General features: G+C 31.6%; 3 protein-coding genes across 3 annotated transcripts in view; 2 read left to right on the top strand and 1 right to left on the bottom strand.

The window, feature by feature from the left end:
• LOC133178072 (uncharacterized) overlaps positions 1-21,901 on the bottom strand; it is a 235,357-nt gene that overhangs the window by 90,508 nt on the left and 122,948 nt on the right. The window lies entirely within an intron of this gene.
• LOC133203068 (uncharacterized) lies at positions 598-8,670 on the top strand. The gene is made up of 14 exons (XM_061338937.1): positions 598-664; positions 1,079-1,201; positions 2,180-2,293; positions 2,571-2,648; positions 2,783-2,913; positions 3,297-3,383; positions 3,449-3,562; positions 6,413-6,623; positions 6,733-6,888; positions 7,142-7,227; positions 7,563-7,633; positions 7,852-7,949; positions 8,034-8,340; positions 8,495-8,670. The coding sequence occupies exons 1-14, from the start codon at positions 598-600 to the stop codon at positions 8,571-8,573; spliced, it is 1,722 nt and encodes a 573-aa protein (XP_061194921.1). The 3' UTR covers positions 8,574-8,670.
• LOC133203060 (uncharacterized) lies at positions 10,058-20,245 on the top strand. The gene is made up of 12 exons (XM_061338927.1): positions 10,058-10,187; positions 11,408-11,530; positions 11,650-11,721; positions 12,083-12,160; positions 12,235-12,368; positions 12,501-12,587; positions 16,570-16,783; positions 19,009-19,164; positions 19,356-19,441; positions 19,564-19,634; positions 19,985-20,108; positions 20,213-20,245. Exons 1-12 carry the CDS (start codon positions 10,058-10,060, stop codon positions 20,243-20,245), a joined length of 1,308 nt encoding a protein of 435 aa, XP_061194911.1.

Raw genomic sequence — 21,901 nt, 5'->3', positions numbered from 1 at the left:
GGAATGATTTATAAGATTTATCTCCAATGAATTATGGGACTCTTTGACAAATATTGTAACTTTTGTTTCCAGGGGTCCGTGTTTTTGTTTTGTTCGCGATTCTTTTTGTTTGCTGGATTTATGCGACTAGTCACTTTCCGTTATTTTCACCTTGTATATTGTAAAGTATCATATGAAAAAATGCAGTGCAGGCGTTTTAAGCATTCTAAATTTATTTTTATTTATTTATATTTTTTTAAGTAGAGTTATAACACCCATTTATGTTAACTGAATGTTCTTGGTAGATTTTTTTAAATTTAATATTTGTTGCTTTAGTGCTATTTAATAGCTATTCTATTATTAACAAAGTTCTCTTAACATTAACTATTTTAAGAACCTAAATAACTGACGTAAATAAAGCAACCAGGAAGTTAAAACAAGGATGTAACATTTTGCAGAATTAATTATGAACTGAACCTGCTGTATTCGATAAAGTAAGTACTCTATCTTGTTTACATTAGATTTATTTTTTTGGTCATAGACCAATATTCCTTTAATAATTTTCCATATATACTGAGTATATGACAGTATTACCATTTACTATTTTGAACAGTATAGATGGACTTGGGTTTCGAGAATGGACAAAGATATTGGAGAGAACAAGCCTTCCTCGACGCTAAAAGGAGTAAGTGCCTGTATTTCCTTGTATTAATAACACAAGTAAGAAATAACTGGGTTGATATTGGTATTTTCATTGAGAGAGTTACATATATAGAAAAAAGAACATTGTATTAAATTTAGGTTTGCTAAAATAAATAGGGATACATGTATAATAATTTGTTTGTCTTAGTTTCTATGCCAATCATTTCTTCAAACTCCTCAGTTTTTATCGTCTATATGAATTTATAATATTTTACATTGACATTGTAAGAATTCCTTTCAGAAAGATAATTTAAAAGCAAAATTTCATGTAATTTATCTTAACAATCAATCTGAAAAAAAAATGTATTTTGACTGGTTCACAAAACACTAGAACCCCTAGACTTATAGCGGACCAAATACTTTTCAGGTGAGTTTATAATACATTCTTTTTATTTAGATCGTGAACTGAGACACCAACACGGTAATGGACCATGTAATATCTTCATACTCGACACGTCATCAAGCCTCGGAGAGGAGGGCTTCAATCAAATGAAGGATATATTTTGTACCATAATCAACGGTGGGTATACACTAAAGAAATGATTAACTTTTCATCAAGATTAATTGATTGATTGATTTTATGTTTTATAACGTCGACGTCCCATTCGAGAATTTTTTCCACTCATAAAGAGACGTCACCGTATGCCGTTGAAGGGCTTTAAATTTAGACCTATACTCAGCACTCAGGACCATTGAATAGTGAGGGTTCTTTATTGTGTCACGGGAATTCGGTTTTTAAGGTCTCATCCGAAAGACCCGTGACTTTCACATCTAAAGCCGGGCGCTAAGGAACAGTCACTAGCTATATTTACGCCTTAGGTTTGACGCGGCGTGACGAACGAGAACAGATAGCGGGCCTCCCGTTCACGAAGCGAACACCCTACCACTAGGCTATTGTGACCGATTTTCATTAAGATGATGAACCTTACTTCATATTCATGTACATGTGCAGTACAGCAGGCGGAGACACAAATATCGGAAAGTTGCTGAGTGTTTCATATACATATAATATTATAGTGTTAGTGAAAAAAAAAAATTCTCACATATTTTAGATAGAACAGGTGGTTGTGATAAATGTATTATGGAAAGCACTTTACTCGGTGCCTAGAACCATTGAGCAGTGAGGGATCTTTACCGGGGCCTCCTTGTTAAGGTCATCCAAAAGACCCGCAACATTTACTTGATGAGCTCCTGGCCAAGAAACAGTTGCTACCTTTTCTTAGTTTTAGGTTTGTTGCGGACGAGCGATCTATCAGATGAGCCAAGTACTGTGTTAAATAAGAATGTATAATGGTAATATTACCTTGAAAGATTGAATATCGATTATATTTTGAGGAAAATACGCTTAAATGAAGAATTGGATTTGTCCGATGAAGTTTATAGTGATTGGATTGATTAATTATAATGGTGTAGCACTTAGCTCAGTTTTAGGGGAACTCAAGATATGGAGTAATATTTTACTCATAATTAGCTTTTATTTATTTGTTTACCTTTACAGAATATGCCAATCATCCAGAAGAAGATGAAAATGTGGCTGTCATCGTCTGTGGTAAAAATACCAGATTCCAGCACTACTTCTCAAATCAGTACCTCGATATAGCACAGAGTTTAGGTACAAATTATCTTTGTAATGAAGAAATGAAGATATTTATGTGATAAAATATATATAATAAAATATAAACTCACTATATATCAACATTAGTAAACTTTAAAGGAAAATTCTTACTCAAACCAAATTTGATTTATAATGTGTGCATTTGATATAGTGTTTTGGAACTTAACGCTGTTAGTATCTGAAATCTAATGTGTATCACATTAGAATTATTATCGTTGTGCTAGTACGTTTCTCCTTTTAAATACATTGTCGTCATTAATACAATTATCATTAGACGGTATAGAATATGGAGGTCTCTCGCCGCTCACAGCAGCATTTCTACTTTGTATCGAGTCAACTCGTAATGGAGCAAGTAAGAGACCTGCATGTGCATAATATTCATATAACATTTTCACATGTATTTATAGTGATCCTTGAAATAACAGCAGATAATATATGTTTTGTTGCATTAAAGTCCAATTTATATATCTCTGATATTTACATAAGGCCATACTCTAAAGATATGCGACTTCGTAATACGTCCACGAATTATTCTCATTTCTGATGGGCGACCGACAAATTTCCATTTCATCAGTGATACATCTGACTCCATCCAGTATGAAACTGAAGAGGTATTTGTAATTGAAATCTACTAACAACATTTTAAGACTTAACATTAAACTTCAACTTTAAAAAGAAGTGTCTGTTGCTCTCTCCCGATCGACCGACTAAAAAATGGTTCGACTCAACCTTTTTAAACCTCCAGGAAACGATTTTTTGTTTTCATCTCGGAATTTCTAATAACTGTTGTATTTTTTATTAATACTCTCAATTTCTATAAATTTTGAAAATTAAGCGTTTATGCTCAAAAAAAAATCCGGAAAATTTTTTTCCCTACATACGAACCTACCATATTTTTCCACCCTGACCCGCGTCGGGAGAGGGCAAGCAAACATTTTTTTTTAAATGGCCTATGTTAAACCTTCAGCTGTCTGAAGTTAAAGAAAGTTAATCTTTGTAGGCTAAAAATCAACTGCAGCAAATAACTAGACTAATTGGGAGACGAAATCCAATCTTCTGCATTCCTGTGGGGGAAAATCCTGATCTGGTATATGTTATTTACAAACCTCTAAAATGAACTGAAATTATGCTGAATACATGCTCCTTTTTAAGATTTTTTTTAATACTTTTAAGCCCTTATTGGAGTTTATATGTGCTCTGTCGAGAGGGGGGAAACTTGTGTACCCTTTTGAGGCCAGGCAGTTTGCAAGATATTCTCAAAATATGGTAATTCGATACAAGTAATCTGAGAAAATAATGACCATTTCTTTAAAACAAAATGCTATATTTTTCAGATTCAATTTTAATTTTAGGTCATCAATCTTACATATCAGAGATCATCATGATTGCAATATGATTTGATTGTAAAAAAGATTCCTTATACCTTACACTTATCAAGCATCGTAATTTCATGTTTAAATAATTCTTTGTTACTTAAAAGAAATTGTGGAGTGTATATACAAACTTCTCGAAATACTCATAATTAACCAATTGCACCCACAGAAAACAACAGCAATGATATTATCTACATCAACATTTACAATGAATCAAGAAATGGTACTTTCTGCATTGTCTATTGCGGTTCCAAGAAAAGATTTAACTGAAATGGATAAGGTACGTGTATGACATGTAAATTTCATTTTTGTTTTTAAAAAAAACTGTTTATTAAATACGTGTTGATTTCGGTGTATGTAAGTACTCGTCCTGGTATATTAAAATAGCAAAACGTATATAAAAGCTTCCTTATATATATATATATATATATATATATATATATATATATATATATATATATATATATATATATATATATATATATATATATATATATATATATATATATATATATATCCAATGAAAAAATCAAGAATCACAAGACTCGAATAATCATTTTAACTGTAAGCGCTTTCTGCCTTTTAAGGTATGTCACTCGTGAAATTTGTTATATCAAGGATTTTTTGAGAAGTATATTTTGGATAAATACTTGTATAGTATGACTCAAAATCGCAGAGAAAATGGGGGGTCAGTGTGCATATAACTGAGCTACGGTACAATTAAGTTGACCTTTTTGCACTTAAATTGTAGCTCTTTGGTTAATCACTTTAACCGTTATCACATTTTATCAGATGTAACCATGGCAATAAACATAATCTTATTTTACGTAAAATAGTTTGAATAATATTTATCATTGAACAAATCATGCAAATTAATGCGCGTAAATAATTGTGGGAACTTTTTTCACTTAAAAAGTCTCATATTTGGGGTATCAAAAATCTAAATAGGCAATAGAATATTTTCTTGTATCAAACTTTTTACGACTTAAGTGCTGATCGGTCAATAGTGTCGAGTAGTTTAAAATAATGAAAGAAAGAGTTAGGGTCAGTGATGTAAATTTGAAATATTGGTCAAAATATGCGATTTTCTGGCAAAAAACTGTGTAAATTTTATCTTGACTTCTTTAATATATGTTCTTTTCTTGGCAAAGTTAGTTGAGCGAAGGTGTAAATTTTGTTATAAAAATATAAATTGAGACCTATATGTAATTTTCCAGGCATATCATAACGGAAAATATTCTCTGAGTAAAAGTATGTGAGGCTAAAGTTCCAAGATATTAAATTCAATAAATGTTTAGATTTGCAGAATTTTCTGCTAATTATCCTCCCACCACGAAAAATAGTCCCTTATAAATTTTGCTTCTTTATGAATTTTTTAGCAGTTTTTTAATTGAATGTTGAACATTTTACAGTGTTTAATTCAAATATGTTATAGAAATTGAATTGTAATGAATAGTTTTGTAGTTAGAGGTTCTGACTGAACTTTTCTAAAAGGCTGACGAGTGACATACCTTAATATTTACATTTCCAAATATTTTTTCTTAATATTCTTTGCAAATTAGAATGCTGTTCATTTTCTCATGAACTACCATGGATGAGCATGAATATCTCAATTGTTACGTCATAATGCCGTACTTGACGTCAAAACTATAGTGCAAACTGTTTTGCTTTAAAAATGACAGTTGAATGGTGAAATTTGTGGTAACTCATTAGAAAAATAATGTCAATATAAGAAATGAATTTAATTTTTGAAGATTCATGAGGTACATGAACTACGACGCTTCACGCCGGCATATGTATCATGAAGCGCTAACGCGCTTCATGAAATATGCCGGCGTGAAGCGTCGTAGTTCATGTCCTCATGAATCTTCAAAAATTAAATTCATTTCTTAAATGGCTCTTCAGACAGTTACAAAATGAATATGAATTGCTTAGTAACGTTCATTAGCACGACGTCAATTATCGTCCTTTGTGACGTCATAATAACGTTAAAAGGTAGCATCATAATTCGCACAGTTACAATCACTTGTAATTCAAAAACAAATAGAAAATTAAATCGAAAATTAACTCTGAAGCAATTATTTTCTGTTAAGTTTTGGGTTAAATAATTTAATAAAGTAGTCCTCCTTTGCTACTCTGGATATTTCACAGTCATTGTGCATTTTATAAAATGGAAATATTTTAAATTGCCTTTCCCACAGATAGCAAAGTGCTCACTGCACGGCGTATTTCTTATGTCAGGGTCCCGAATTTGTTGTTTATGGACTCGCACACGTGCGTTCAGTTTGCTGGTTTGTCCTATGTAGTATTCATCACAGGTTGGACAGGTTATGCAATAAATAACATTTTCTGACTTGCAGGTCATGTTGGCGTTTGGTGTTAATTTTTTACAACATTTTAGAGTTTTTTCACTGCCCACCTCCAGATATTCACATGATCCACAGCGTGGGTCTCGGCACTTTTTGACGACTTTGGCATTGTCCGATGCAAATAAAATGCTTCTTTTACCTTAAAATAAAATAAAACAGGTGCGATTTTAAATGAATAGATAGAAGAGGATATGCTTTTATTTATTGAAAATCCTCAACACAAATCATTTTCGTTTCTTTAATTATATAGGTTCTGTAGCAAATTAAAAAAAACAGAAAAAACTACAGAAATTGGATTTTTAAACTGCCTGAAATAAAATTTTAACATTTACTCTGTAAAATCAATTGCCAGTTGTCAACCTTTCTTTGTCCAGGAAGATATACTTGAACTAAGTAGGAAAAAATCATTATTTACGTCAGCGTCAGAACATTCTGACTCCGACGAGGATGTAATAGATATTGTCCTTGAAAAGAAAGATCCCTGCATGCCAGATCTTGGTAGCAGAGTAAAACGAGGACCAGACTGGATGTGGGAAAATCAAGATGGCTATGGCCCTGGCACAGTCATAGGATTTGGAAAGAAAGGTAAAACATAGATTCTGCAAATAATTGCATGTAAACATCTTAACAAAATTAATACTTAAAATTATTGTGAATTTAAATTGTCTCTCGAAAAATTGTAATTTATTTAAAGTTGGATGGTTGTGGATAGAATGGGACAACGGTGACAAAAACAAGTACAGGTATGGAAACATTCATTTCGTGTCGGGTGTACATGACGTCGTAGTATGTGATCTACCACGAGTTCTAGAAGACGAGTTGATTGCCGTGGGTTGTTTGGTTGTGAGAGGTAATGTATTTATTTTGGATAAATATGTGAATTATCATGATTTATAAAGATAAGATTACGAACAGTAATCAAACACAAGAGTCCATTGGAACAATACATATTGGGAGCAATGCAGACAGAAACCCCTTAAAACCTCAGAGATGGGATCATGTTCCATGGACGAGTAAGCATCCCCCATCGAATGGTCACACTGGTTTTATCAATTTTAATGTCATTTATTATTTAGACAATGTACCCTCTGTATTCTCAATAGGTCCAGACTGGAAATGGGGGGATCAAGATGGAGGAGAAGGAAACATAGGATCAGTTTTTCGAGTCAGAAACAACGGGAGCGTCAACGTGCGTCTGTTTGTATTTAAATATGAAAGTAAAACATAGTGATAATTACAGGCGTTCAAAGTGTATAAATTCCATTTTTCCTGATTTGGGGACAATTTTCTTAGCCCTAGTTTTGCACTTCTCATAAAGCATTATTTACACATATATTTGGTAGAATAATTGGAAAGTTTTTTAAAATTTAAGACGTTCAATTCAATATATCCTCCTCTACCAATGAAATATATATATTATAAAAACATGAGTAAGTGCCAAAGTTATCGAAATTCATTCTACTAAAAAAATCAAACATATGAAAACAGGGAAGACAATGTTTATCATCAAATCATTTATTATAGGTTAGATGGCGGAATGGCAATGTGAGAGATTACAGATTTGGTTATAAAGGGACGTTTGATCTACTGATATGGTAATTTAAACGTTTTTGACAAGTTCAATTTACTTTGGTTTTATTTAATGAAAAGGGAATAAATGCTTTTCAATTAAAGATAATATAGAAGATTCTTTTTTTTTAAAAAAAAAAGGGTCTGTATTACAAATCTTTTTTGGGAGCAGTGAGAGAGTGCTACGTTAGAAAAAAAACTTATCAAATGAAATTATTCACATTTTATTTTGGAATATAAACAGTGATCCGTTTTCCAGGAAGGTGAGGGAATATTTACAGGAAAATGTCAAAGAAGCTTCTACAACTGAATCCTCTAACAGAGAACATACTTTTCTTAAAAGTATTTATTGATAACTCTCTCAAATTTTCTTCGGTATTAATTGTACATTCAATCAATAAACTCAAAGATTTTTGTTTATTTAAGGGGATTTTCATCCAGATATCGACTCAAAATCAAAATCACTCGGTCTTGAGCAATCGGTACACGATTTTTCTAGAAATTGTACACATTTGCTAAAAGTACCCAAAGGTAAATACTTTAGAAATGACAAACTGGAGGATGAGTCTTCGTCAGATTTAGAGGTGGATGGACAAAAAGCAATTAATCAGTGGATGTGGAAAGATAACAGTGGAAAATGGAATAATTATCCTAGAAAAATGAATGACAAAATATATAAATCATGGAAGAGAAACCCAAATTCTACCGTAGTAGTGGAAATAAATGAATGTGTGTAAGTATTTCAAATTAAATTGACCATATCATGGCTACTATATACAGCACAGAGAATACGGAGAGATAAATTGTTAGATTCAACTTTCAGCTGATATCTGAATGCTGTAGTAATTTCCTTTCAAGGTCTACAGTTCTATGAATTGCTCTTTCAGATACAGAGTTGTATTGGAGAGGAATATACAGATAAATCTAGAGACTAAAGAAAGGATGGAAATAGAATTGATTGAATGATTGAAACTGTATAAGGATTCCATTTAACAGTCGACTTTGTCACACAAAATATCATCAACATGCCCCCCGTCGTATGTGTATATCCAGGAACTCTCAAATGCATTATTTAATTGAATCAATTTCAAAATGAGGCTTGAAATTGAATTTTTTATGCCACAAGTTTCATTTTACGCATCTTAATATGATTCAAGTTTTTCTGAAGTCTTAGAAATGGTGTTGTAAAAGAAGACATTTAGCATCCCATAATAGTAAAAAAAAATACATTTTTAGAGACCAATGTTTATTAGCATGAAATGAAACTGCATGTAATCTGTGATATCTTCCAGTTACATAACATGCTTTTCACACAATGTATTTTAACAATAAAAGTTAATAAATAAAAATTAAGATAGTACATAAGTATAGAAAACTTAAAATTTTCCAAAATGCCTAAATACCTATAGTTTTTTGTCCTACAACATACATTTTTTATTGATCAATTTCAGTTAGGAAATGCAAAATTGTATTTTTCTTCGCATTTCCTGAAAATATATTTGAGAATTGATAATTTTCTGTGATGACACTTGCTGTGGTTTTCATTTCAACATTTAGACGGCATATTATCAATTAACAAAAGTTATTTCCATTCATATGCTTGAAAACCGTTCGATTTTCGGTGCCGCGTTTTTTCTGTTATATGCACCCCCCACCTAAAAGAAAGAATGGTGTCCATTAATTAACCATGTAATTTAATTCTAATTTTGCTACTTTATTTACTTTATACGGCTCCAAACAGCCCTATATGGCTATGTAATTCAGTTTCAAAAAATTACATTTGTATACACATGTCGAAAAATTACACATGCCCAGATAATATAAGTAATTTCTTTTGTGGGGTTGGGGGTGAGGGTGTTCAAATATTATATACATGTATATAGTCTATAAAGGAAGACAATGTGTAGATAAAAAAGAAATTATAATTCCTGATATCCTGATCAGTGTTGACTCACAGCAGCTCCCCCCCCCCCCCCCCGGAAAAAAATTGCATTGTATGTTCTCACTGACAGCAGCTTTTTGTCAATCATACAGGTATTTTTTACTTTCATGTATAGAAACATAGTGCTTCTCGGCCATAAAAAATAAAGCATTAATAATTCTTCGTATAATTTCTGCTTTCCTGAAACATTCACAACTTACCTATTTATCGGCAGTTCACCATAGTCTGTCAATTTTCCGGTAAATGTTTACATGTAATTGGTTTCGGATTATACTTGCAGTGCTATTTATGTGACTTGTTCGACATTCGAAATAAATCCCGGAAAGGGTGTTAGAATTTTAAAAAACGATTGATAAAACAAGAGTAACAGGGAAGTTTTTCTTGAGATTTTAAAACTTAAACAGAAAGGATGTTAAACTCTTTATTTCTGTAAGTATTAATTTTAAATTTATCTCAGTTGCTTAATTTTAAATGCCTAACTGGATATATATTGAATACGATAATATTCATGAACAGACAAAAGAAAAAGTTTAAGAACTCTTTTCTATGTGATAGAGATTATGTTCAAACTCTGGATTCCGCCTTCGAGAACTCTAAGCAACATTGGTTTCAACAGGCAGAGCTCGAAGCGGTAAAAAGTAAGTTCAAGACACAAATTGTACAGCTGCCTTAAATCAATTCCCATATAATATAATTCTAATTTTGAAATTATAATTCTATTTCTGAATGTTTACTGTTTTGTTCCCAAAGGTATAGATTCATCTATTTCCTATCAAACGCTTAATACGAGGGTTGTTCATAAATTACACGGAGTCTGCTATTATTTACTCTTACAGACGTCAAATAGAAAAGAAATTTCACAGAAATATATTGCTTAGAAATTCCATTAATTTTTTTTTTTAATTTTGACTTTGATTATATTCTCCTAAAATTATTGCTGATGGTGATGTACAGAAAATGGCAAAAAATCTGAAATACAAACATGCAGAATCCGTAATTTTACTCGTCTATTTTTTATAATTCGACAATTTTCTCTAAAATTCCTTTTTAGTGTTCTAATAGCGTGTATTTAGATTTCTGAAGTAATAAATGACGTATTTACAGAAGTATTGATTTTTCTCCCTTTTGATCCCTATGAAATCAACTGCAAAAATGACGTCACGAAATTTGACGGAGCAGCGCACTTTTATTACATTATGTGTAATGAATGAGAAAAGTTAACATTTACACCCAAAATATGCATCTGTTCACAAATAGCAAAGGAGAATATTAAACGGTTAGACTTCAAGAAAAAGCAATCCAGGAGGTAAGATAATCGGCAATGTTCAGCTTGATCTGAACTGTTAAGAGGGTGATCGAGAGTGACCGACGTTACACAAGATTTCGGAAATAACGGTAGTTTTAGTAATTAAAAAAAGTAGAACATACTTTACTTGTTTTATAGTTTTAGTTCATAATTGGTATATGGATGTATATGCTGAGTGGATAAGGTAATAAAACTGCATGTACGGTATCAAACACAAAGGGAAAATATTGAGAAAATGAAAGCTCACATTTTTTATTAGTGACGTCGAAATTTTTACTGCACTGTGACTTCATGGTATGGCCTGTTAAATCACCCAAAATTGATATCAATTTACAATATTTTGATATGAAATTTTGATGACCATGTCAGTATGTGTGACCTGTTTCTTGATTATATCGTCAAATATTTTTTCTATGCAACAAGTCCGAGTAAATTTTAACGTATGATCAACAGCATTGTACATAGTGCGGTGCCATTTTATAACTTTAATCGCTATATTTTACTTCTTACATTATGTTAAATATTTTCAAGCATATTCATAATTTGTTTTAGATCGTGAACGTAGATATCAACAAGGAAGTGGACCATGCAATATTTTCATACTAGATACATCATCCAATTTGGGAGAGGATGGCTTCATACAAATGATAGATGCATTTTGCACTATCATTGATGGTACCTTGATAATACTTTTTGTGATCTGTTTAGCCCTGAAACTTTTACAAACTCGATAGATTGCTTTGAAATTGCATAAAAGTCACAATATTCATACATGCATGAACTATATATTTCAGAATATGCCAGACACCCAGAGGTGGATGAAAATGTAGCTGTTGTGATTTGTGGAAGGGCAACGCAATTTAAACATTACTATTCCAATAATTATAACCAGATAAAACGTTGTATTGGTATAACTTGAAATAATATTAATTTGAACATTTTTGTAATCAAACGAACACATGGAAATTAATTTATGATGATAAGCTTGACATTTAATTTTTGTAATGAAACTTCACATTGAATGTAGGATTTGGGGTGTCTGTTAAACTACATATTTTCAACGCAAGATCTAACAAATATGACACTTTCGTTTTTTCTTATACACTAAGATCTAAGGCAAAATTAAGTTTGAAAACTTAAGAAAAGCATTATTATGCTATGTATTTTATTCTTCTATATTAAATACTAGTAGTCATTGTTTGAAACACAATTTTAACGCTTTTGCAGATGACATTGAATATGGCGGACCGTGCCCCCTTACCGCCGCTTTTATGCTATCATTAGGAGCTGTTATAAAAAGAACAGGTAAGTTTACCTCAATTTATGTAATATCTTTATACTTTAAGTATCGGAAGCGTTCTCAAACTCCATTGTTTCAGGATATTCGAAGAAGATTGGAGATTTCCATGTTCATCCTCGCTTCATTGTTATTTCGGCTGGAATGCCAACCGATTTCACCTTATTGGACAACTCGGAGGAAATTGTGATTATTAATTTTTTAGTTAACCGATTTGCATATTGTATAAACTACAATCACATCTACTAATCTAGTTTATTCCAATCACATATACTAAATATGTATAGATACTGTCTAGGTTTCTTTTATCAACATAACTTAAGTTACTCATAATTCATAATTATTTAGGTGATAGATCATTTACTGCAAATGGTAAGAAATATTGGAAAACGCCATCCAATTTACTGTATTCCAGTAGGAAAAAATCCAGACATGGTAAGATTGGTTCAAAATTTTATGAATATCCATGATTACAAGAAAATAATTTTCATTAATCTTAATGATCAGAGATAGCTCTTATTGAAATCATCTCAAACCTTCAATATGAAGATATCATAAAAAAATCTTCTCCCATATATATATATATATATATAAATTAAAATAAAATCCAAGATAAACAAACAAGTTCACATTTAATTATTACACTAAGCGCTTTCGCCGTGAGGCTCTTCAGAGTGTAACAAAGTTTATAAAAACAATACAACTTGGTTGTTATGACGTCGTTATTGTGACGTCATAAAGGCAGCATTATATATTGGCGCAGGTAAATGTCATTAGGGCGCCAGAGAATTGAACATATGTACATTGTGATGAAATAGACTGCTAATTTTAAGCTATAATGTTCAATTTACATTTAGTTTAGGTTTAAATAATTTAACAAAGTAATCTTCCTTGGCTCTCCGTAATTGTTCATTATTTTCTAGAACTTTATAAAAAGGGAATATTAAAAAGTTTCCATTCGCACATGAATCAAAATGTTCACTGCATGGCGTATTCCTGACAGAAGGGTCCCGTATTTGTTGTTTATGGACTCTTACGCGGTCAGCTAGTTTGTTACCGGTCTGTCCAATGTAGTTTTCCCCGCATGAAGTACAAGTCATACAGTATATTAAATTTTTAGATTTGCATGACATATTCGCATTTACGGTAAATGTTTTACCACATTTAAAAGTAAACGTCTCTCCTGTTTTTAAATAAGGACAGGTTCCACATAGGGGGTCCATACATTTGGCCACTGTGCGTATGTCTTCATTTGACGAAAATTTGGCTCTTGTAAGGAGTTTCTTCAGGTTTGGGGGTTGGCGCCGGCTATAGATTATGTTCTTCAGGTCAATTAATTCCTTTAGATTTTGGGATTGTTGTAGAATGGGGAAGCACTGTTTTACGGAATTATACATATTATGGTTCCGGGGGTTATGTGTAACGACAAGCGGGATTTCTTTATTGTTTTCCTGGGCCCCTGCTCTTGTAGAACTCCGGAGATCTGTAGTTGGTATTGACTTGGCCCTTTCAATAGCGACGTCTATTAGATCATTGGGATATTTTTGTCTAAGTAAAAAAGTTTTCAATTCCTGTAGACGGCTGTTTCTTCTGGTTTCATCTATGACAATGGTACAAACACGTCTTGCCATATTAAAAGGTATGTTACGTTTTACTTGTGAAGGATGGCAGGAATTAAATACAAGGTATTGGTGGGAATCCGTTTTCTTGTAGTATAAATCTGTTATGATTTTACGACCCTCCTTAATTATAAGGATATCTAAAAAAGGTAGTTCCAATCCGCTTTTTTCCACCGTAAATTTAATAGACGGGTCTAGATTGTTAAGAATTGAATGAAATTCTTGTAAATCTTCATTAGATCTGTTCCAGAAAATGAAACAATCCCTATGTGGAACCTGTCCTTATTTAAAAACAGGAGAGACGTTTACTTTTAAATGTGGTAAAACATTTACCGTAAATGCGAATATGTCATGCAAATCTAAAAATTTAATATACTGTATGACTTGTACTTCATGCGGGGAAAACTACATTGGACAGACCGGTAACAAACTAGCTGACCGCGTAAGAGTCCATAAACAACAAATACGGGACCCTTCTGTCAGGAATACGCCATGCAGTGAACATTTTGATTCATGTGCGAATGGAAACTTTTTAATATTTCCTTTTTATAAAGTTCTAGAAAATAATGAACAATTACGGAGAGCCAAGGAAGATTACTTTGTTAAATTATTTAAACCTAAACTAAATGTAAATTGAACATTATAGCTTAAAATTAGCAGTCTATTTCATCACAATGTACATATGTTCAATTCTCTACTTTTGGCGCCCTAATGACATTTACCTGCGCCAATATATAATGCTGCCTTTATGACGTCACAATAACGACGTCATAACAACCAAGTTGTATTGTTTTTATAAACTTTGTTACACTCTGAAGAGCCTCACGGCGAAAGCGCTTAGTGTAATAATTAAATGTGAACTTGTTTGTTTATCTTGGATTTTATTTTAATTTATAACCTACCTATACCGTGGACTTTTACTACAATTTCACTATATATATATATATATATATATATATATATATATATATATATATATATATATATATATATATATATATATATATATATATATATATATATACACACGAGGGTTGTCCCAGAAAAACGCGAATTTTTTAAATATTTCATTAACTACCTTACCAAAATTAATTATTCATTTTTGGCACAATGTTAGGAAATGATATTTTCTTCATTAAGACCAAATACTATAAGGTTGAAATGTCATATGCGTTTAGAAACAGCATTTAAATGGTGTTAAATATCGGTGGTCTGGGCTCGGCAATTTCTTGACTTTCAAAATTAGGATTGCCATCTATGTTTTCTTTATTACAAGGCTTTACGGAAATATGACAAAAATTAATCCATTGAATCTGTATGATCTAGAATACTCGTATGTAAAAAAAATTATACTTTAACATCATAAATAACAAAGATATGACGTTATATGACCAAACACTGTTAGTTAGATATTGTCAAAAACGGCGACGTCGGGCGATAATGCGGAGCACCAAATTATCACAGAGTACTGTGCGGAGCAGGGTATGAAACCTGTTTATACGGGAAAAGAGCTGGAATAAGGAACGACACAAATACATGCATCGAATACTGGTTTATACATCGGAAAAGAGTTCAAAGATGGATGGACTGGTTATCCGATGGAAGAAGCGTTTGGTAGATCAACAAAAATTACGACAAACTGAAAAGTTTAGAGCTGGACGTCATACATGGAGACCACCGTTAACTATGCATGCAGTTAAGTTTATGATCGGGGTTGGAAAATTGTCTATTAAAAGAATTAATTCCTTGATTTATTCTTAACTGTAGTATGTGTGAAATGGATAACTCAGTAACTAAAAGAAAATCAAATGCAGTATCGAATTTCTGCTTTGAACGAATTTTTAAAGACGCACGATTCCTGAACAAATTAAAAACTCCACGAGCTACGTTTTGACGTCGTCGGTGTTGCACCGTGAGCTATTTTAAATAATTCGTTTATCAGAGAAAACAATATTATTTATAGAGATATTTTATTGAAATTTCTGTGAATTATGTAAAAAATGTTGGTTATAGTGCATGTCAATTTTTAACTTTAAGATATTAGTGAAACGAAAAAGATTGAAAAGGTTCGCGTATTTCTGGGACAACCCTCGTATATATATATATATATATATATATATATATATATATATATATATATATATATATATATATATATATATATATATATATATATATATATATATATATATATATATTATATACAAATGGACCAATCTTGGGCAACTCTTTTCCCAGCTATGGTAAAAGAAAATATTTTTTCAGAGCTATAAATTTTTCATTAAAGTGTATAGTTATAATTCTTTCTCAGGCAAATTTAGGATCTATATCTGCTCTTTCAAGAGGTGGAAAAATTGTTTATCCATATGAAACCAGCCAGTTTGCTAAGTATACTCAGAATATGGTAAATAGAATTTTAAATTTAAATACTATTATTAAGATTAACCCACTATGCAAATAAAACTTAACCTTATCATAAAAGGTATTATTTCATTTAATGTTGTGTATGAAGTCTTTCATCCTATTTTAAGTAAATTCTAAATAATCTTTTTTTCTATTTTAGGAAGCTGCATCACTTATATCTTCATCATCCAGATTTGAAAGAATAGACAAAGAAACAATGATGTATTTAATTTCTCAGGCTATGCCCGGAAAGGAATTCACTGACAAGGATAAGGTACAATTTGTAAATCTTGATACATGTTAATCAACTTTAATCGATGTATAACTTTCTCATACCCATCACAAACCCTAAAGACACAAAAATAGTTCTACAATATCATGTTTTCTTTTTTAAGGAGGATATTTTCGAAATATATACAAAAAGGTCCTTATTTATACCAATGGATGAGATTGAAGAAGAGGAAAACAGCGAAAATAATAAGGATTCCGTTAAAGAGTCGGACCCTAGTATGCCCCCGTTAGGCAGTAGAGTAAGGAAGAGTCCAGACGGTCCTTGGGATACCCTAGAAAGACATATTATTGGAACGGTAATTAAGCATTCTAAAAATGGTAAGTTTACAAATTAAAGTGCCTTGAAGTTTTTCAAAACCTCGGGAGAAACATTACAAAATCTGATTGAGTAATTAAATTTTTCTGTGGATACAGATTATAGAAATTCAACCTGTCTGTTCTTCTCTACGAGGGAATGACAAAATATGGTCAATTTAAATAAAGTGTGATGCAGAGGATAATTATGTAGCAAACGCAGATAATGCGTTCGAGATACTATCATAAAGAAGTCCTGAAAAAATCATTTCCTAATATTCTTGAACGCAATTGAATTTCAACCTAAATAACAATCACAGTCGTACACAGATGCAGAGATAATATGAATAATATATAAATTCATCTTCCATGGGGTCCCAATATTATGCACGTGTCCAAATGGGTAGAAATTTAATTTAATTCGACTATTTAATGGTATATAGCTGATGCACTTACTCAAACATTGTGATTATGATTGATTGATTGATTAGTAATTTTAGGTCTCATTTGAGAATTTTTCTCTCATATAGAAACGCCAGCATATACCATTGAAGAGCTTTAAATTTAGACTTTTAATCGGCACTGAGGGCCTTTGAGCAGCTGGGGTTCTCTATCGTGCCAACGCCTGTCGTGACACGGGACCTCGGTTTTTAAGGTCTCATCCGAAAGATCCACACCTTTCACTTCAAAGAACCGAGCGCTTATCGAAATAACAATTGCTACCTGTTTCTTTATCGAGTTAAGTCAGCCGTTGTCAGGGTTTAAACACACGACCTTCTGATCAAGGAGCTCAAACATTGTGATTATACACGGGCTCAGCAGTGATCAAATCTTCGCGGGTATGTTAAGGCTACATCCAGAGATATCCTACTTGACTTTACAATATGACGTCATAGTAAGCTGTATGACGTGAACTTTAGAAATAGTGATTTCTTAATATCTATATTTAAAGTTTAATTTCAGGTCCAGGAAATGAATGGAATCATTCAAAACATAATATAAACTAAATCTTCGTTTTTGGGGTGGTATAAATAGCTACGTATTTAGCACGGGGGTTAAATACCAAACCCATGACGTCATAACTATTGATCAAATGTTTGCCGAGTGAAATTAAACATGACGAGAATTCATGTAAACAAATATATGAAATGGGAGTTTTAAAGCATATACCGTGAATGTTATGTGTGATTCATAAGGAATTAAAGATTAAGAATCAGGTACGCTGATATATTCTTATCATGTTTTCTTATAATGAACACAGGAAGTACTTTGAAATCCCGATCAGCCTTTCCTCTGTCGTTCTATAACAACAAAGATGCAAAAATTCAACACTACACCGCATACTTTCAAACATATTTTTTGTTTGTATCGAAAGCTTGTATTCTATAGTACTTGGAAAGTGCTGCTAGAATCGTGTGGTTAACATAAATTGATAACAATTCCTTGATTGTATATATAAAATGTAAAAATTTTGGTAAGGTTTCATGCGAAACTTTTGAATATTTTTTTCTGTGTCGGGAGAGTAGGATTCTAGGAGCACTTTTCATGGCCCAGTGATGTTTTTACATGATTATTTTCACGAAAAAAATGAATTATCTCCGGGCTAGTGTTGAACTTTTCACTTTTTCATTAAGGCATTTTTTCTATTTATAGACGTCACGTGATGACGTCGTAGTGGAGTGCTTCTTTTAGCCTAAGACTCAATGACGTCTATACAATGTATAATAATAGTAAATGTTTTATCTATGGCTTTTCCGATATATCGATGATACATTTTACGAAAAAAGTCTAAATTCGCCGAAATATGATCTGGGTACTGCCTTAACATACCTGCGTTGTTTTCCATATGCAAACCTTCAATATTTGCAAATTATGTTGACTCTTATTTCTTTTAAAATAGCTAGTGTGAAAAAAAACCCTTCAACCTTTTCCTACTTTAATGACTATTAGAATACCATGAGATTGTTGTTTTAGAATTCTGCCTTTGGTTCTTTTGCATTGCATATGATTACGATTGAATTGGTTTCATCAAATGAATGTGAGATGAATTTGCCAAACATGTCACTTTTGTAACATCATGTTCACATGTTAGATATAATAAAAATTCCAAATACGCACCATTGTATTCTTTTCTCCTCTGGTATGTGTGCACATTTTTTATACACACAAACTCTTAAAAGTGTTAGCAAGAATGAATGTATTTGCACACCAAAGATTCATATATCTGTTATACCGATTTAAACCAACAGCTGGATGGTTGATTGTCCAATGGGATGGAGGTTCTATAGATAAATACAGATATGGATTATCCAATGAACATGAATATAAATATGACGTTATCGTTTGCGATGTACCAAGAATATTGGAGAATGAATTAATAGCCATTGGATGTTTGGTTTATAGAGGTATGCGTTTTGTTATCTTGTGTTAAAGTGTTGGCAAAGTCTCAAAAAGATGAAATTTGATCATGATGATAGCTATATAAATTTTAAATACAGAAACATCTGAAATAGGCACATTGCTAAGAGAGAGAGAGAGATATTTTACATTGTAAAAAGTTTTCAAATTAACATATATATAATCCTTTCATCAATAGGTCCAGACTGGAGATTTCATGATCAAGATGGGGGAGAAGGAAGTATAGGTTCGGTGTACAGCGCAACCCCTAATGGAATTGTTGATGTAAATCCAACTTGTTTATTACCTATACACAAGTTTTTAAAACTTAATAAGTAATTCCAATATATGATTTTTTTTTCATACATGTGAATTTGACAAATTATCCTTTTCATTTACCAAAATAGGTCCGCTGGGAAAATGGCACTAAAAACAACTATCGATTTGGATATGATGGTAAATTCGACCTGTCTATGTGGTAAATATCCCTTTATTTTTCTTACCGTGTATTTCACAAAGCCAAGTTGTGGTTTATGTTTTTCCAATAGAGAAACTCTGCATATGGATTTAAAACTTTGCGCTTATTGGCTGTATCCACTTAAATAAGCTTCAATGACTCCTTCCTTGAGTATATATATATATATATATATATATATATATATATATATATATATATATATATTTAAATAAATTCCGTATACTCATTCGAACATGATGTGCAGACGCCAGTTTTTGCTTAAACCCACAATGATATATTTGATGTCATATGATTTATAGGCACATTTGTCTTAAACATACAAAGATGATAATAATATCATTATTTTTCAGCGACCCTTTCTCGGCGGAGGCAAACAGATTTTTACAAGATCAAAAAAGACGCGCTGCCTCTAAACTTCCAGAATCAATGCAATACATTTATACAGATATTTCATCTACAGGTATCAAAACCAAAGCAACAATACAAATTTTAATTCATATCTGTTTTATGATAACTTTCGAAAGATATCAAATACGAAAAATCTATCATTTATGCAATTTATTTGATTATTTTAACAGATACGCCAAGATCAGGTGAAGAAAAAATGTTAAAAATTGGAAAGGAGACTAATATTGGCATATTTTTGAAAACTCAAAAAGGGGTATATTTCAAAAATGACACAGTGGAAAATGACAAGGATTCAGACTTAGATATAGATTGTTCTGACGTCACATGCCTGTCTATAAATTGTGATCACTGGTTATGGAAAGATAGAGATGGCACCTGGAATCATTACTCAAGAAGGATAAATGATAAATTGATGAAGAATTTTAAGAGAAATCCAACCTCAACTGTTGTCATCACATTAAAAGATGATTTGTAGGTTCATCCTGTGAAAGAACTCTATGTTTTGTATTACTTGTTACAAGTTTTAGAAATGAATTTTCCCTTGAACTTTGTATATGTATCGTCATATTTTAAATATTTATTATTTCTTTTTATCTTTACTAGGTACAGAGTGGTTTTTGCGAGGGATATACAGATTAACTTGATGACAAGGGAAAAGATGGAAATTAAACTAGTTAAAAATGAAATTTAAGCGTTTTACATACATTTTATAGTTATCTGAAAACCAAACCCCAAAAACAATGTGTATAGAAATTATGGAAATGCAAAACTACTACAATTACAAAAACACGCATTATGATCTTCGAATCTTAGGCGAATAAGGTCATGGCTGAGCTATGTACAGTGTAGCTATAAAAATGTGCCCTATGATCAGATGTTTAACAAATTAAACTACAGTTAATGAGAAAAAATGTTCATAACTTATTAAAATTAAAAAAAAAAAAATGAAATTTCAGCGAGTGATTATGTCAACTAATAAAGTGTAAAAATGCTCTTTCGGCAATACTGGTGGAAATGAAACCATGTCGACTCAGCCCAAATGGATCATCCAAGCGCATAATGCAACCATGAGAACAGGATAAAATGAATTTACAGCCTAGCAAGCTAGCGACAAATCAAGTTTGAAAGTTATGCAGACATTTTTTTAGTTCTAAATTGAATTTATTGAAAGATAATTACAATAGTTAAAAGTGTGTGAAAATTAAATTTTATTAGTAGTCAAAATTAGAAAGGTCTACCAAGACCATCAACCCCCACCCCATCATTTTTGATCTATTTTTATGAAAAATTCTAATAAAAAAAAACGTCTAATGAAAAAACGCTGAGATAAAATCATTCATGAATGACAATTTTACTAGATGTAATATAAATATATTTGTTATTATATATTAATGGGAATGAAAATCTTGAAGCAAATAGATAGCTTTAACCCACAATTAAATGAAAGGATTAACATAAATTATGATGATACACTTCTTACAGTTTAAATTCTTTTGCAACAATTCAAAGCAAAAAATATGGTGAAAATGAATATACATTAAGAACAGGCATGTATTTAAGGGCTTGCAAAGATAGATATTGTATCTTTTATAGCGTAAAACATGTTCCTAAGTACATTCATTATTTCTCAATTCCTGTAAGATATATGTAAATCAGATGTCATTTAATTTATCTAATTACGATATCTTTATACCTTTTCAAGAGTTGTAAGTCCAAAGTTAAAATTCTCTTAAAAAACAAAGAAATTTCATTTTCAAAAAAAAAAAAATTCCTTCCCATTTGACATTTTAAGAAGTTAAATTTAATGTAAGAAATGCATGTATACCTGTACATGTATATATTCATTGAAAATAAATACC

This window comes from Saccostrea echinata, unplaced genomic scaffold (genome assembly GCF_033153115.1).
Source record: "Saccostrea echinata isolate AGI-Se365-2 ecotype Australia unplaced genomic scaffold, CSIRO_AGI_Sech_v1 ptg000002l, whole genome shotgun sequence".
NCBI classification, from domain to species: domain Eukaryota; kingdom Metazoa; phylum Mollusca; class Bivalvia; order Ostreida; family Ostreidae; genus Saccostrea; species Saccostrea echinata.
The sequence above is the reverse complement of the archived record's forward strand: the minus strand, read 5'-3'. Positions and strand labels throughout refer to the sequence as shown.

Coding starts and splice junctions, on each gene's coding strand:
- LOC133203068 (XM_061338937.1), top strand. CDS start 598: ATGGACTTGGGTTTCGAGAATGGACAAAGATATTGGAGAGAACAAGCC. Junction 3,563..6,412: donor CAAGATATTCTCAAAATATG/GTAATTCGATAC, acceptor TTCTTTGTCCAG/GAAGATATACTTGAACTAAG. Junction 8,341..8,494: donor GTGGAAATAAATGAATGTGT/GTAAGTATTTCA, acceptor TTGCTCTTTCAG/ATACAGAGTTGTATTGGAGA.
- LOC133203060 (XM_061338927.1), top strand. CDS start 10,058: ATGAACAGACAAAAGAAAAAGTTTAAGAACTCTTTTCTATGTGATAGA. Junction 19,165..19,355: donor TGGATGTTTGGTTTATAGAG/GTATGCGTTTTG, acceptor TTTCATCAATAG/GTCCAGACTGGAGATTTCAT. Junction 19,442..19,563: donor CCCCTAATGGAATTGTTGAT/GTAAATCCAACT, acceptor TTACCAAAATAG/GTCCGCTGGGAAAATGGCAC.